Source organism: Schistocerca cancellata, chromosome 8 (genome assembly GCF_023864275.1).
Source record: "Schistocerca cancellata isolate TAMUIC-IGC-003103 chromosome 8, iqSchCanc2.1, whole genome shotgun sequence".
In the NCBI taxonomy this organism is placed as follows: Eukaryota; Metazoa; Arthropoda; class Insecta; order Orthoptera; family Acrididae; genus Schistocerca; species Schistocerca cancellata.
Window position 1 is genome coordinate 18,402,264 of NC_064633.1, and position 17,483 is coordinate 18,419,746.

Consider the following 17,483-nt stretch of genomic DNA (forward strand, 5'->3'; position numbering starts at 1 on the left):
CCCACCCCATCCAAATGAGTCTAGTAACTTACAAACTCTCCATTTTACTCAGAAAGACCCAGAAGTCTAACACAAATAAAAAAAATCAACAAAAAGTTGTGCAGTGGTTCCTCCCCCCTCTCCCTTCTGTGTTGCTCTATTCCTGATGACTATGTAGTCAACAAGAGAGTTGAAGACCAAAGTCCTTGTCTTGCTTCTTTCTCCATTCCCTTCTTGTTATGTCAGGAAACACTCTTTTTCATATAAAGTATTAGTAACAACTCTGATGATGATAAATAATACTTGTAAGATGTAGCTGTACTCTATCTCAATAAGCAGGAACCATAAATAAGCTAAGGAGCAGCATTTAATCCAAAAAGAATTAAAAAATTGAAATGCTAATTTTTTTATCAATATCTATTTCAAATTCTTGTTCATAACAAAAATATATAAATTGTAACAAAAGCAAAGAATTCATTATTATAAAAGCATTTTGGCAAATATTATGTTACATCATTTACGAATAAATAATTGATAAATAAATATGACTATCAATTTCATATGTTACAGTGGCAAGGTTGTGGTAGAGGAGGTATAAAGAATGAATGCAAGGGAATTTTTGGTTTGATTGGAACATGGGTTTGTAAGTTACCACCTAACTTTATACAAATCACTATACACCATACATACAGTTTCATTTCATTGATGCAACACTAAAGTCTTAAAAATGAGAAAAATACTTTCTCACAAATCACTCAAAGCCACAAACAGTTGTATACAAAAGCTAAATTTTTCTGTGTGATTCTACACATTAAAAATTCTTTGGACACGTAATGATCACTAAAAGATAGCCATCTACACTCCAGCAGCCTTCATCTGCTGATATTAGTAAGAGTATACCATTCTATTGTTTCCTGAGACAAATCAATTGCATTTAGTGGTAATGTGAAACCTCCAAGAAACTCATTTTCCTGGAGGGTGTCGTGATTCCAAATTGTTGCTTGTAACTTTCGAGATTTCACAATATCCAGTTGCATTCGATACTCCAACTGAAAGTGAACACAGAAGTTATTTAAGCAAATACTGATAGTAAAAATTTAGCTTACTTTCTATTTGTACAGTAAAACATTTTATAATAGACAGTTATGGCAATTTTTCTATTAATGCAATGACACAGAATAATGCTATTAACATTTTCAAAGATGTGGGAAAATAAATATCTCCCCGATTTCCATTAAGAACACATTATAATTGTTATTTTGTGTGTTATTTCAACAGAAAGTGAAATGAACATGAAGCACAATTTGTTAAAATATGCTGTACAGGAATAGGTATGCCAGAAGTGCAGGTATTCGTGCTGAAGCAGGAAGCAATGTTTCATTGGCTTGCACTGAATTCGTAGTTGAGCGTGGAGGACACTCAACCATTCCTAATCACTGCTTTTCTCACAAATACCTAACTGTACACCTCAATAGCAAGAGAGCATGTAGGGGGATGGCACACAGAGTTATGGATTTTTGGTAATTCTTCCATTGGGTCATGCTGTATGGAGATCAACAGAATGACACCGCCTTTCTCATCTTTTGTAGATGGAAGAAAGTGACCTAGACACTCTAGACCTCTTTATCTACTGCTACGCATGCTGCACCAATTGAATGGCAAATGAGGAGTCTGAATATATGAGGACTTTATCATCACAAGCAAGTCTCATCTGATCTAATTCTCTCAAGGCTGCATGAAACTGTGGTTCAAATACTGAATTATTTGCAGAGTGATTCTGTAAGACACTCAAGGAAAATTCTTCATTGCCATAGAGCACAGCATGGTAATACAGACCTATGGGAAGTGATCTGCAGTTCCATGTATCAGAAGCTCCTTGCTTCAAATTGATCAATCTGATATGCAAGAACAGCAACGTTTCCCCACTGAATGTTTCCAAATCACGCAAGTTACTGAACAAAATCATTCACTACAATTGCTTAGTTATTAGATTTAGACGGGTTGGCCTCATGATCTGAAATCAATTTCGGATGCACTAATATGCAAATATTATTCTCAGGACAACAGCCTTTATTTCCAGAATGATGCAATTTTATCACATGCTCCTAATGAACAAATACAAGTCGTGATTCCCAAATCATTGTACCAACATGTATTGAAAATCTTACATAGAAGACATTGCAGAATCATTGAAACTAAGTATCCAGTGCACCAACATTGTATGTGGCTTGGCCTCGATCAGCAGACTGAACAGATGACTGGCCTCTTCCATGCACATGCAGATGATCAGACAGCACAACACCAGGAATTTTCCAATTGGCCTTGACTTGAGGGTCCTTGGCAATGCACCCACACTGATTTTGCTGATCCTTTCTGGAACACAAGGTAGCTTACCACTGTCAAAGCATACAGTACATTTTCATTGAAATGAATTTGAGAACTAGCTCTAACACTACAGAAGCACCCACATCTGTCTTGTTTCGAAGGTTCGCGACAAACTATTGTTTAGGACAATGGTCATCTGATTTATTTGTTAGAATTTCAACAATTCTGTCATCATAATGGAATTCAACATATCTAAATGTCTGTGTTCTCTCCTCAATCATATAGTGAAACTGAAATTTTCATTCACAGTTTCAAGGCTCAGATGTCCAAACTCCACACGTTGTACTCAACGAAAACACACAGTTTTATCAGCACTTATGACAAACTGCTTTTTCATGTCATTTCATTGGCAGAATTATTACATTTTCATTGTCACTGCATTTTGTTGCAACTATCTGACTTTTGACAGTCTGTTTCATACGCCAAATTCACAATGAAGTTCTGTATGAAGGACAAAGTGTTCTATCACACCAATAACAAGTCTCACAACTGGGAATCTGGCATCACCACTCAGATGATTGGCTGAGCTCAATACAATGATTGTGGCTAAGTAGACACCAATCAATGGCACTAAAACCAACTTTGCTTCCATAGTTATTGTGATCCTTCCATAGATTTTCATACTGCAGAAATGCTTTCTACAACTCTGACCGCTACTTCTGAGCAGCACAACTCTGACCGCTACTTCTGAGCAGCCCTCGTCAGTGTCTGACTTTCAGGCACAGGGGTAAACAAATGATTCTACCATGGAAGTCGACCCCTGCCTGCCTACTCAGCTGCTGCCACAGTATCCGTCACCATTAACAGCAATGTGATATCCGTCACAGACATCGAGCCTCCATCAGCTGTAAAGCCTTGTAAATCCTCAGCAGCACCAATGCTGCACTTGCACATGCCATTTGATGGACATACTAGCTCCAGTTTGTTGGCAGATGTTTCCATTGGTTCACAAGGCGAATGTCAGAAAGTGGGTTCATTGGCGCCATATGCCACTGCGCCAAAACAAACTCCATCAACTGCACCATTGCACAGACTTCCCCCCATATCACACACTGTGTGCCACACATATCACCACAGAAGACAAGACTTTTAAACATCCCCACCAGCATTGCTGCGATGAGCCTAGCTTTCTTCACACTTGCCATTTTCCAACAGGTGGCGCCACAGATGTCACCAAGGGATGCTGTCTCCACTCGTCTCGTTGCAAGCAAACGTAAGCCTCTGCACGTGCTTTTAAGATGCCACACACCAAGCTCTGTCCCAGAGCTGGGAAGGCTCTCAGTGAGAACAGGAGGACCTAACACAATGCTACTACTAATCTGATAACAGCTGGCAAGTGACTATTCATTTGCTCATGTTTTAACCATTTAATAAATGTTGAAGTGTGTGTGCCACTTCATTCGCTTAAGCCTACTACACTAAGTAACACAATAAAAAAAGGAAGAAAGTGAAGACCCACTTTGGGGTCAATGGTATAATTTGGAGGAAGCTGAGAAATGAAATACTGTTACACTCTTGCTGAAAAAGAGAATGCAGGGCAACTGACAGATATGACAACTCTTGCAACCATTAAAAGAGGATGGAATTATACACCATTATCTCTAACATCTATCTGTTGCAGGATCCTAGACCATGTTTTAAGCCCTAAAATGATGACTTTTTGGACAGAAAGAAATTTGTCTTTAAGAATCAGCACAGGTTCAGCAAAAACCACTCAGATCAAAAACAGTTAGTCAAATTCACACAGGATATCTTTCAAATAGTATATGCATGTGAATGAATAAATTTCAGTCCTTAAGATTTCTGAAAGACATTCAACATCATACCACGATGTCAACTAACAATTATCATAGAAAGTACTTTCACAGATAGGCAACTGCCTCAGTATTTGAGTAATGGAATTCAGTATGCTATACTGGATGGCAAATGTTCAACAGGAACAAAAGAAACATTAAGTGTACACTAAGAAAGCGTATTAGTGCTACTTATGTTCTCAATGTACATTAACATTGACCTCATATTTCACCGAAGATACTCTTGTTAACAGAAATGCATCATCATTTGATGATTGGTTCTAAGAAAATACAGAATAACTTGGTCAAAAACTCCAATAGGTTTCATAAATGGCAGCTCACATTAAATGTGGGGAAATGTAAACTAATGCCCACAACAAACAGAGAGAATCTGACAGCACCCAGTTTCGAAATTACTGATGAACTCCAGAAGACCATCACATCATTTGAATATTTAGGAATCAAATTAAAAACCAATATGAAATATTATAAATATAAAAAATCTATAGCGTGGAAGGATCATAGGTACTTAGATCTGTTTGAAGGATTTTAGGATAGTGAAACGCATCTGCAAAGGAAATCATGTACAAGACACTAGTGCAACTGACTGTAGATTACTGCTCTAGATTTCGTGTCCTCGTAAAGTATGCAAGACAACAGAAATATTCAAAGATATGCTGCTACAATCATAAAAAGTCAATGAAACTCAAAACAGTGAAAAAGGCAGAGATATTTGGGGAACATACACTACTGTTCTAAAGTATTGCACATCCTTGCCTGCAATGATGTGTAGTTTTGTTAGTTACACATCTTCACGCAGAAATGTGTGTGGTTTTTTTTGTGGTGGTGGTGGTGGTGGTGGGGAGGAGGGGGGTGCCTTGTGACGATGCTTAGCAACTATGTGATCTCATACTGCCGATTATTGCTTCAGAAAGTTCCCTGTTTGAACTGAGGTTTAGCGTTCACTAGATCTGGTCTGGAAATATGGCTGGATTTTTTAAATTTTCTTCCTACTGTGTGTGTCTGTGTTTACCATCATGGTGAAAACTCACAAATTAACCTCTAGAAAGAAGAAAAAATGCACAATGAAGTCTGAAACAATGCTGTTATTATCAAGAGATTAAACTATTCAAGGTCAGCTGTTAGGCGAAACTTGCAGCAGGTGATGACCAATGGAAATACAGAAAATGTACCACACGGTGGACGCTCATTCATTTCTTTGCCCTGGGAGGACAGACTACTTGACTGACTAAGCTGGAATAAAAGGAGTACTGCTTCAGTTGAACTGGCTGAAGCATGGCAAGACGCAACAGGAACTGATTCCAGTTCATCAGTTGTTAGGAAAAGACTCTGTGCAATGGGAATGAAGACTAAGAGTTGCCAAGAAGAAGGCATTTTTAACTGCTGCAGTGATGAAAAAGCGGCTGGCATGGGCCAGACTGCAAGTAAATTTGACAAAAGAGCAGTATAGTATTGTGGTCTTTTCATATGAAAGCTAAGTTTCCATGATGAAAGGCAGACAACACCTCATCAGGTGCAAATCCAATGAAAGGATGGATCCCAAGCAAACCATGAAACATGCTGCACTGGTAATGGTCTGGGCATCAGTGATATACCAAGGTGTTGGAAGGCTGTATTTTGTTTAGGAAACAATGAACAGTAATCAATACAAAGTTCCCAGTTTCAATACAAAGTTGTGATTCAGCGCCCTCTGATGTTTACTGCACAGGATGCTTTCCCAGAAGCACAGTGGATTTTCCAACAGGATCTGGCTCCCTGCCATACAAAAAAAAGGGAGTTTTGATTATTTTATCTTTTTAATAGAATTTTCAAGGTTACTGCTGTTACATATTTTCCAAATCTATCATTTCTGATTCATTTTGTCATGACTCAATTGCGTATCAGAAAACTTCCATGGCCAGGAAATTTGCCAGATCTTATCAGTATTGACAATATGTGGTGACTTGTTGGGAAAGGTATTCAAAAGAAAATGTATAAGAAGTCAGCAACAAAACAGGAGCTGTTGGAGGGGATTGTGGAATTCTGGCACCATGAAATTGACATCAGTACCATTAGAAAATTTATCAACTCCATTCCAGACAGAGTCAAGGCTGTTGTAAAGGACAAGGCGTACAACAAATGCTAAGATCATTTAAACAAAATTATGAAAAGAATAGTTGCTACTCAGCATATAGTGGAGATGTTGAGTCACAGATAGTCACAGCAAAAAGACTGTCTAAAACAGATCTTTCAGCCAACAAGGCCTTTGTTGCACGCCCCCTCCCCCCCCAACACACACACACACACACACACACACACACACACACACACACACACACACATAGACCCTCTGCAGTTTTCCCTTCTCCACTTCGGACTAGTCTTCAATTTGAGCTCTTGGTATTCATGCAGGTGGTTCTCTTTCTTCCAAAGATCTCTTTAATTTTCTTGTAGGCAGCATCTATCTTATCCCTAGTGATGCATGCTTCTACACCCTTACATTTGTCCTCTAGCCATTCCTGCTTAGCCATTTTGCACTTCCTGTGGATCTCATTTTTGAGACGTTGTGTATTCCTTTTCACCTGCTTCATTTACTGCACTTTTATAATTTCTTATTTTTTCAATTATATTTAATACCTCTTCTGTTACACATGGTTTTCTACTAGTCCTCATCTTTTTACCTATTTGATCGTCTGCTGCCTTCACTATTTCCGATCTCTCAAAGCTATCCATTCTTCTTCTGCTGTATCTCTTTTCACTGTTCTTATCAACCACTCCCTAATGCTCTTTCTGAAACTCTCTACAGCCTCTGGTTCTTTCAATTTATCCAGGTCCCATCTCCTTAAATTCATAACTTTTTGCTGTTTCTTCATTTTTAGTCTATAGTTCATAAACAATAAATTGTGGTCAGAGTCCACGTCTGTGATGGAAATGCCTTACAATTTAAAACCTGCTTCCTAAATCTGTCTTACCATAATATAATCTATCTGAAACCTTCCAGTGTCTCCTGACCTCTTCCACGTATACAACCTTCTTTCATGACTCTTAAACCAAGTGTTATTTAAGATTAAGTTATGCTCTGAGCAAAATTCTACCAGGCAGGTTCCTTTTTCATTACTTATCCCCAGTCCATATTCACCTACTATTTTTCCTTCTCTTCCTTTTCCTACTATCGAATTCCAATCCCCCCATCACTATTAAATTTTCATCTCCCTTAACAATCTGAACAATTTCTTTTATTGCATCATATCTGCACAGCTAGTTGGCGTATAAATGTGTACTACTGTGGGCTTCATGTCTATCTTGGCTACAATAATGTGTTCACTATGCCGTTCATAGTAGCTTATCTGTGTTCCTATTTTTTTATTCACTACTAAACCTACTCCTGCATTACCCATATTTGATTTTGTATTTATAACCCCGTACTTACCTGACCAGAAGTCTTGTTCCTCCTAGTATCAAACTTCACTATTTCCCACTATATCTAACTTTAACCTATCCATTTCCCTTTTTAAATTTTCTAACCTACTTGCCAGATTAAGGTATATGACTTTGCATGCTGCTTCAATCCACAGAATGTCAGTTTTGTTTCTGCTGATAATGACATCTTCCTGATTAGTCCCCGCCCGGAGATCCAAATGGGGTATTATTTTACCTCCGGTATATTTTACCCATGAGGATGCCATCATCATTTAACCATACAGTAAAGCTGCATGTTCTCGGGTAAAATTACAGCTGTTGTTTCCTATTGGTTTCAGCCATTCACAGTACCAGAACAGCAAGGCCATTTTGGTTGATGTTACAAGGCCAGATCAATCATCCACACTGCTGCCTCTGAAACTACTGAAAAGGCTGCTGCCCCACTTCAGGAATCACACATTTGTCTGGTCTCTCAACAGATACCTATCTGTTGTGGTTGCACCTCCGGCACGGCTACCTGTATTGCTGAGGCAATGTCCATGATTCATGAGAGGAGGTCTTGTATATTATTCTTCTTTAATTAATATTGAAATTTTAAAGAGAAATGGGTTTTTAGAAGCTGTGTACCAAAATTCTCAAAGATCTTTAGGGAAGTGCAACATTTTAGAACAATAGTGTAAATGGGAATCTGTGGAAGAAAGAACGTTCTTCCAGCAAATACCTCTTAATATTTGAAGAAGAATGTGCAATAATAATACTACCTCCATTGCATATCTCTATCAGGGATACTGAGAATAAGGTAAAACAGACTATATAGAGCATGTATAAAGGCACATAGAATGTCATTTCCCCATTGCCTATATGCTACTGGAAGAGGACAGAAATCCATTAATATTGTCATAGGGTACCCTCCACCACACACTGTACAGCAGCTTCCGATGAAGATACGTAAATGCAAATGAAAACTTACACATTAATTAAAGTTCCGAAATCTCAAACTGACGTTAGGCCCCTCAGATTGGGATACAGCTTGGGATGAATTGAAGGTCATTATAAATGAGGTTTTTTATTATTTGTATTGACTCCTCAAAGGTTTCAATGGTTTAAGCTTTCCAAATTAATGGTGTACAATTTAGCAAGTTCATTTTCAAAAGTTGATGACAAACTACATGGCTTCCTTCAGAATCTGATAACAGGAGATGAAAGGGCCCAAACTCTTTGCCTTTACAAATGTCTGCTTGTGTCTGTGTATGTGCGGATGGACACGCGCGCGCGAGTGTATACCTGTCCTTTTTTCCCCCTAAGGTAAGTCTTTCCGCTCCTGGGATTGGAATGACTCCTTACCCTCTCCCTTAAAACTCACATCCTTTCGTCTTTCCCTCTCCTTCCCTGTTTCCTGATGAAGCAACCGTTGGTTGTGAAAGCTTGAATTTTGTGTGTCTATCGACCTGCCAGCACTTTCGTTTGGTAAGTCACATCATCCCTTCAACCCATTACATGCAGTCTCCAATCCTTCATCAAAGACACCAACCACTTTCTCGAACGCCTGGAATACTTACCCAATCCGTTACCCCCAGAAACCATCCTTGTAATAATTGATGCCACTTCCTCATACACATATATCCCACACGTCCAGGGCCTCGCTGCGATGGAGCACTTCCTTTCACGCCGATCACCTGCCACCCTACCCAAAACCTCTTTCCTCATTACCTTAGCCAGCTTCATCCTGACCCACAACTTCTTCACTTTTGAAGGCCAGACATACCAACAATTAAAGGGAACACAGCCATGGGTACCAGCATGGCCCCCTCGTACGCCAACCTACTCATGGGTTGCTTAGAGGAAGCCTTCTTGGTTACCCAAGCCTACCAACCCAAAGTTTGGTACAGATTTATTGATGACATCTTCATGATCTGGACTCACAGTGAAGAAGAACTCCAGAATTTCCTCTCCAACCTCAACTCCTTTGGTTCCATCAAATTCACCTGGTCCTACTCCAAATCCTATGCCACCTTCCTTGATGTTGACCTCCACCTGTCCAATGGCCAGCTTCACACGTCCGTCCACATCAAACCCACCAACAAGCAACAGTACCTCCATTATGACAGCTGCCACCCATTCCACATCAAACGGTCCCTTCCCTACAGCCTAGGTCTTCGTGGCAAACGAATCTGCTCCAGTCCGGAATCCCTGAACCATTACACCAACAACCTGACAACAGCTTTTGCATCCCGCAACTACCCTGGTACAGAAGCAAATAACCAGAGCCACTTCCTCATCCTCTCAAACCCAGAACCTCCCACAGAGGAAACACAAAAGTGCCCCACTTGTGACAGGATACTTTCCGGGACTGGATCAGACTCTGAATGTGGCTTTCCAGCAGGGATACGACTTCCTCAAATCCTGCCCTGAAATGAGATCCATCCTTCATGAAATCCTCCCCACTCCACCAAGAGTGTCTTTCCGCCGTCCACCTAACCTTCGTAACCTCTTAGTTCATCCCTATGAAATCCCCAAACCACCTTCCCTACCCTCTGGCTCCTACCCTTGTAACCGCCCCCGGTGTAAAACCTGTCCCATGCACCCTCCCACCACCACCTACTCCAGTCTAGTAACCCGGAAGGTGTACACGATCAAAGGCAGAGCCACGTGTGAAAGCACCCACGTGATTTACCAACTGACCTGCCTACACTGTGACGCTTTCTATGTGGGAATGACCAGCAACGAACTGTCCATTCGCATGAATGGACACAGGCAGACAGTGTTTGTTGGTAATGAGGATCACCCTGTGGCTAAACACGCCTTGGTGCACGGCCAGCACATCTTGGCACAGTGTTACACCGTCCGGGTTATCTGGATACTTCCCACTAACACCAACCTATCCGAACTCCGGAGATGGGAACTTGCTCTTCAATATATCCTCTCTTCCCGTTATCCACCAGGCCTCAATCACCGCTAATTTCAAGTTGCCGCCACTCATACCTCACCTGTCATTCAACAACGTCTTTGCCTCTGCACTTCCGCCTCGACTGACATCTCTGCCCAAACTCTTTGCCTCTGTATATGTCTGCTTGTGTCTGTATATGTGTGGATGGATATACGTGTGTGTGTGTGTGTGTGTGTGTGTGTGTGTGTGTGTGTGTGTGCGCGTGTGCGCGAGAGTGTATACCCGTCCTTTTTTCCCCCAAGGTACGTCTTTCCGCTCCCGGGATTGGAATGACTCCTTACCCTCTCCCTTAAAACCCAAATCCTTTCATCTTTCCCTCTCCTTCCCTCTTTCCTGACGAGGCAACCGTTGGTTGCGAAAGCTAGAATTTTGTGTGTATGTTTGTGTTTGCTTGTGTGTCTATCGACATGCCAGCGCTTTCATATATATATATATATATAGTGAACGTGTATACTTTGTATCTATATGGCTTCGAAAGTATACCATTTGTACTTGCATCTTTACTCCCTATTCCTATTTATAAATTCTTCTAAACTATAACATTGCTTTTTATTCATTTAGAAATTCTTCTAGACTATAAATACATTTGCTTTTTAGGTATGTGCCAATGGTCTCCAATGTGGATTCCCCAAATATTTACCTTATCTTATTTCTGATCTTCAGAGCCATGTAATATAGAGTATTTTCATATACTGTGAGTCGGTGACAAGGTAGCATGTATTTCAATTTATGTCTAGTTTCATAGGCATGTGTGAATGCATTTCCTTCAAACAGATTTGAGTTTTTCTGTTCAAAGAGAAGTATTTCATATATGAAGATGGAAGGGATTGTCATGAAGTCCAGGCTTTGAATAGTGGTTTGCATGAATATCTACTATTGGTTCCTGTCATTGCTCTTTTGATTCGAAGGAGGTTTGTCTTTTCAGCACCCCAAAATATTATTCCATATCTTATAAGTGTTATGAAATATGCGTGGTATACAGTTTTCTTCACTGTTAAATCCGTTACTTTGTGTAGCACCCTCATTGCATAAACTGAACTATTTAATCTCTTCAGTAAGCTGTCCACATGGTCGGTCCATTGCAAGTTTTTATTTAAAGTTATCCCAAGAAATTTTACAGAATCAACTGTGGTCAGTTCTTTACCTGAATATTCTATTTGTGATATATATTCAGTAGTTTGTTTGGTCCTGAAGTGTACGATTTGGGTTTTTTCAAGATTTAATTTCATAGCATTATCTTTTATCCATTGTTCAAGTTCTTGTAGAGTTTGTTTCGTGGTCCTTACTAATTCGTCAGTGTTTTTGCAGCATAGCATTATTACAGTAGACTACAGCAGTTGAGTCAACTGTGTAAAGTATTGTATCTGTATTTACTTTGCTAGGCATGTCATTTATGTAATATAAGAACAGAAGTGGTCCTAATATCGAGCCCTGGGGCATGCCTGCTTGAATTGCTTTCCAGCTAGAGCAAGTTTTCTATCCCTTTTGATGTATCACCAACCTTTGGTATCTGTTTTTGAGATAAGATGAAAACCATCTTATAGATTTTCCATGGAAGCCATAGGTACCCAATTTTTGGAGCAGTAGCTTATGGTTTACTGGGCCAAACGCCTTTGAGAGGTCACAAGAAATACCAGATACACTTTGTTTGTTGTCAAGGCATTTACTTACTTTGGAGATTAGTTCATTTACAGCCTGTAAAGTGTTTCGTCCCTTCCTAAACCCATATTGGTTATTGAGAATAATATTACCTTCTTTATTGTACTTTTCTAATTGATTACATACTATTTGTTCAACTATTTTAGAGAAAACTGGGAGTATAGACACTGGGCAGAAATTTACTAAATCATCTTGTTTTCCCTTTTTGTAGACTGGACAGACTTCAGCATATTTCAGTCTGTCTGGAAAGCAGCCCTCATCAAATGATTGGTTTATTATTTTACAGAGTTGAGGTGCAATGCTGTCACTTCCTGCCTTTATGGTATTTGTTGGAATTTCATCCCAGCCAACAGATTTAAGATTTTTTAGGGATTGTATGATGTTAGCTACTTTATGACATGATACTGCAGTAAATTTAAACTCTCTTGATTCCTGCCGTACTGCATCGGGTCTTATTTGTGGAAGTAAGAAGTTATGAATTTTGTTTGTGGTTATGAGGTGATTATTAAATTCTTCACAGATGTGCCGAGTGTTAGTAACAGTATTCCCACCAATTTCTAGTTTGTAATTAAAATGTTTTGTTTCTTCAGTACCTGTTTCTTTCTTGACAACCTGCCATCCTGCTTTTGATTTATTTGAGGCATTAGTTATATATTTACTGTGTGCCAATTGTTTTGCTTGTTTAACTACCCGATCAAATATTTTTTTGTATTTGATTTTGTACCTAATAAATTCAGCATCATGGTTATGCATTTCCCTCTTTCTAATACTAGAGATCCTGATACCTTCCGTAAACCATGTCTTACTTTTATTGTATTTATCATTTGTTGATACGAGGGGAAAGCATTCATTGAAAATGTTCTTGAATTTAGATATGAAAGTGTTGTAATTTTTGTTTACTGAACATTGGTTGCTGAAGGTCCAATGGGTTTCCTTTAATTTCAAGATAAATGTGTTTATATTTGGCTGGCTGAAATTTCTGACCAATTTCACTGTGGGCCTATATGTTTTGTCTATGTATGGCAATGACATAAAAGGTGCTGAGTGATCACATATTCCTAGGTCTAATACATCTTTTTGTGTATTCCCATACTTTTTGCCGCTCACTATATTATCAATGCTTGTGGCAGAAGTGGCTGTTACCCTGGTGTACTCAGTAAAATTTAGTGTTAAGCCGTTTGTAGCCAACAAATCCTTCAGGGTGGTAACAAATCTGTTTTCGTCTCTTATATCTATATTAAAATCAGAACAAATTACAATCTTTTTATATGGTTTCCCTACCTGCAACCTATTTAGCAGAGTTTCAAATTTCTCTAGAAATGCCCTAATAGCCCAATATTCCGGGACATGATATATGCTTATGATTAGTAAACCGTATTCAGACAGCTCAATGCAACAGCTTTCAAATACCTGTTCCTCATTTAAACAATCGAATGTCGTTTTGGCTTCGAAGTTTTGTGTGTGTTCAACTAATATACATGATCCCCCATACCCCTTTTTTTCTGCAAAAACTCGATGCTAACTTGTATCCTGAGAGTGAATTTAGTAGCTTGACATTTAAGCCAATGTTCATTCAAACATATGACTTTTACAGAGTTAATTTGCTCTAAGAGTATTTCTAAGTCATATAGTTTGTTCATCATTTCTCCCGACACACCACCTATGTTTAAGTGCATTATTAAGCTATTTTTACTGGCTAAAGAATTTACAGTATCTATTAAACTGTTGGCAAAGTTTACACCGATGTGAGTTTTTACTGCAAATAGAGAATTCAAAAGGGGAAATGGATAGTGTGAAGTTTTTGTGTGTGTTTATTGGCCTTCCGTTGCACCCAAGCATCCAGTCCAAAGATGCACAGTCTTAGAAACTTTTCTTTTTCTTTTTAGGAAAAAAGAAAGAACAGTCTTCAATTACAAGGCTGAAGTTAGAAATAGTGGCAGTTAATTAAATGCAGTGGCAAGAAGAACTTCTGCTCATTCAGTACAGTGTTATAAACAAAACAATCAAATGGAGGTGATGCACGAATAGGTTGAAGGAAACAGGAAAGTTGGTAAGCTGCTGTGAAGAAAATAGTGAATGCACTGAAGTAGATGAGAGAGATACAAAGCATACACCCACAACAGTGTTAAAATATTAGTTCCACAGATGGCTACAAGATTGAAAGAATGCATGATGAGACAAAAGAAATTGTTTAGGGAGTTAATGGAGATGAAAATTCAATTGTAATGAGGGACTTGAAATTGATAGTCGGAAAAGAAAGAGAAGTAAAAGTAATAGGAGAGCATGAACTGCGAGATAGAAACAAAATGGGAAGTGCCCTGGTACAATTTTTCACAGAGCGTAATTTAATTATCACCAATACTTGGTTCAGAAATCATGAGAGAAGGTTGTATACATGGAAGAGGCCAGGAGACACTGCAAGGAATCAGATAGACTTCAAAACCATTCTTTAAAATGAAAAATATTTTCAGGGCAAATGTGGACTGACTATAAACTATTGATTATGAACTTCAGATTGAAACTAAAAAAATTAGGGAAGGTATAAAGTAGGCAAGGTTTGAATGCAGTATACAGGGTGTTACAAAAAGGCACGGCCAAACTTTCAGGAAACATTCCTCACACACAAATAAACAAAAGATGTTATGTGGACGTGTGTCCGGAAATGCTTAATTTCCATGTTAGAGCTCATTTTAGTTTCGTTCTTCCACCTACGCTCAATGGAGCACGTTATCATGATTTCATATGGGATACTCTACCCGTACTGCTAGAACATGTGCCTTTACAAGTACGACACAACATGTGGTTCATGCACGATGGAGCTCCTGCACATTTCAGTCGAAGTGTTCGTACGTTTCTCAACAACAGATTCGATGACCGATGGATTGGTAGAGGCGGACCAATTCCATGGCCTCTACGCTCACCTAACCTCAACCCTCTTGACTTTCATTTATGGGGGCATTTGAAAGCTCTTGTCTATGAAACTCCGGTACCAAATGTGCTCGTATTGTGGACGAGAAGTAATAAAATGAGCTCTAACATGGAAAGTAAGAGTTTCCGGACACATGTCCGCATAACATATTTTCTTTCTTTGTGTGTGAGGAATGTTTCCTGAAAGTTTGGCCATACCTTTTTGTAACACCCTGTACATTTGATCAGCTGCTGACTTACTAGGGCTAACACAGATAAGGATTTTTTTTTTTTTTTTTCAAGGTTTACTCCCTTAGCCTTTGAAGAGCTCTCTCCTCCACAAGGCAGTGGCGTCCCCTTCTAATTATCTCCAGGGACAATGGGTTGCATCATCTGGCATCTCCCCCATTGCGAAGGTCTCTTTCTCTGCCGAAGGTGCCATTAAGGTCTTCACCCGTAACCCAGGCCATGGGTTCCATATTATAAACCCATGAAGCTGGGTCCCTGCCTCAACTTAGCCATCCTTTCATACCGGCCTACTGATGTGGAGGATGCCCACTCCCACAGTATGGATGCACCACACAAGATTTACTCAAGTGAATGATGGTGATGGGGACAACACAACGATCAAAGATTGTAGAATAATTAATTAATTCCAAGCCAATAGACACCCATTACCATGGTGTGAGGTAGAAACAGCATTAAAGAGCATGCGGAATGTAAAGTCTGTAGGCTCTGATGATCTCAGTTCAAACATGATGACATCAGCTGGAATATTAGACTTACATTAGCTACATAGTGTGTTATCAGTGATCTGGGAAGAAGACAAAATCCCAGAAGATTTGAGCAAAGGAGTCATCATCCCTCTGTTCAAAAATGCCAATCGACAAACATGTGGAAATTACAGAGGCATCACGCTGCTGTCACACATCACGAAGTTGTTAGAAAAGATCACAGAAATGAGACAGAGAACGACAGTAGAACCTTTGCTATTATAGAAAGAGAAGGAGAAGTACATGGAGATGACATGGAAGATAACATTCCGTGGGATGGACCTGACAGAGCATTGAAAGACCTATGTAAAAACAAAACTACTGGAGGAGCAAACATTATCCTAGAATTGCAATCCTTGGGAGAGCCATCCACGAAAAAACTATTTCACATTGTGTGCAGATAGATGAAGCAGACAAAATACCTTTAGACTTCCAGACGAGTTATTTAAAAAAGAATGGAAAAACTGGTGGAATCGATATTGGGAAACACCTGTATCACTTCTAGAGAAATATAGGAAGACACGAGGCAAAGTTACCCCTATGACATGTCTTACAACAAATACTGCAGAAAGGCAAAGTACACTGATAGCCTTTGTGAATTCAGAGAAAGTTTTTGACACTGTTGACTGGAATACACTCTGCACACTGTACTTGTGAGAGTCAAAGAACATGAAAGGGAGGCAGTAGTTGAGAAGGGAGTAAGGCAGGGTTGTAGTCACTCCCATATGTTACTTAACCTGTATGTTGAGCAAGCAGTAAAGGAAGTCAAGGAGAAATTTGCAAAAACAGTCTAGGGAGAAGAAATAAAAAAGTTCAAGGTTAGCTGTTGATACAGTTGGAGATAGCAAAGGACGTGAGAGATCAGTTGAAAGAAATGGGCGCTACATGGGCAATTAAGGAACTGATGATGGCTAAAGGAAAAAGGATATAAAATGTAGACTGACAATAGCAAGAAAGCTGTTTCTGAAAATGAGAAATTTGTCAATGTCTAACATATTTAAATGTTAGTAAGTCTTTGCTGAAGGTATCTGCATGGATACGTTAGTGCAGAAGTGGAACGTGGGCAATGAGTAAAGCTGACAAGAGGAGGATCGAAGCATTTGAAATGTGGTGCTACGGGGAAAATACTGAAGACTAGACAAATAAATTGAAAAATTGAAGTTGTGGTGCTTAATTGATTTGGGGAAAGAAAAAATTTATGGTGCGTGCGCACGCGTCTGTGCACGTGCATGTGTGTGTGCGCGTGCGCCCACCCCCGTGTGTGCTGTTTGTAGAGGGAGACCAAGGGAGGAATGCAGTAGACAGGTGTAGGTTGCAGTAGTGATAGAGATGAAAAGGCTTGCACAGAACAGACCAGCATAGAGAGCTGCATCAAACCAATCTTCAGTCTGAAGACAACAGCAGCAACAAAAACAACAACAACAACTTTACTAAATAAGACTGGATCTTCAAATGAAGTTGAATTAAATCATAGAGAATTTGCATACTTACTAAATCAATGCAGACTACTACCCCTTTGCCCCCCCCCCCCTCTTCTCTCTCTCTCTCTCTCTCTCTCTCTCTCTCTCTCTCTCTCACACACACACACACACACACACACACACACACACACACACACAC

At 39.5% G+C, this 17,483-nt stretch overlaps 1 protein-coding gene across 2 annotated transcripts in view; it reads right to left on the reverse strand.

Moving 5' to 3' along the window:
• Nucleotides 1-423: 423 nt before the first annotated feature.
• Nucleotides 424-17,483, reverse strand: part of LOC126094613 (phosphatidylinositol 4-phosphate 3-kinase C2 domain-containing subunit alpha-like) — a 243,258-nt gene continuing 226,198 nt past the window's right edge. Inside the window, exon 28 of one of the 2 annotated variants that reach the window (XM_049909092.1) lies at nucleotides 424-1,028. In XM_049909092.1, the coding sequence (XP_049765049.1) occupies nucleotides 852-1,028 (177 nt within the window). In that variant the 3' untranslated portion in view covers nucleotides 424-851. The remainder of the gene's footprint in view (nucleotides 1,029-17,483) is intronic. The other variant, XM_049909091.1, reaches the window with a different exon arrangement.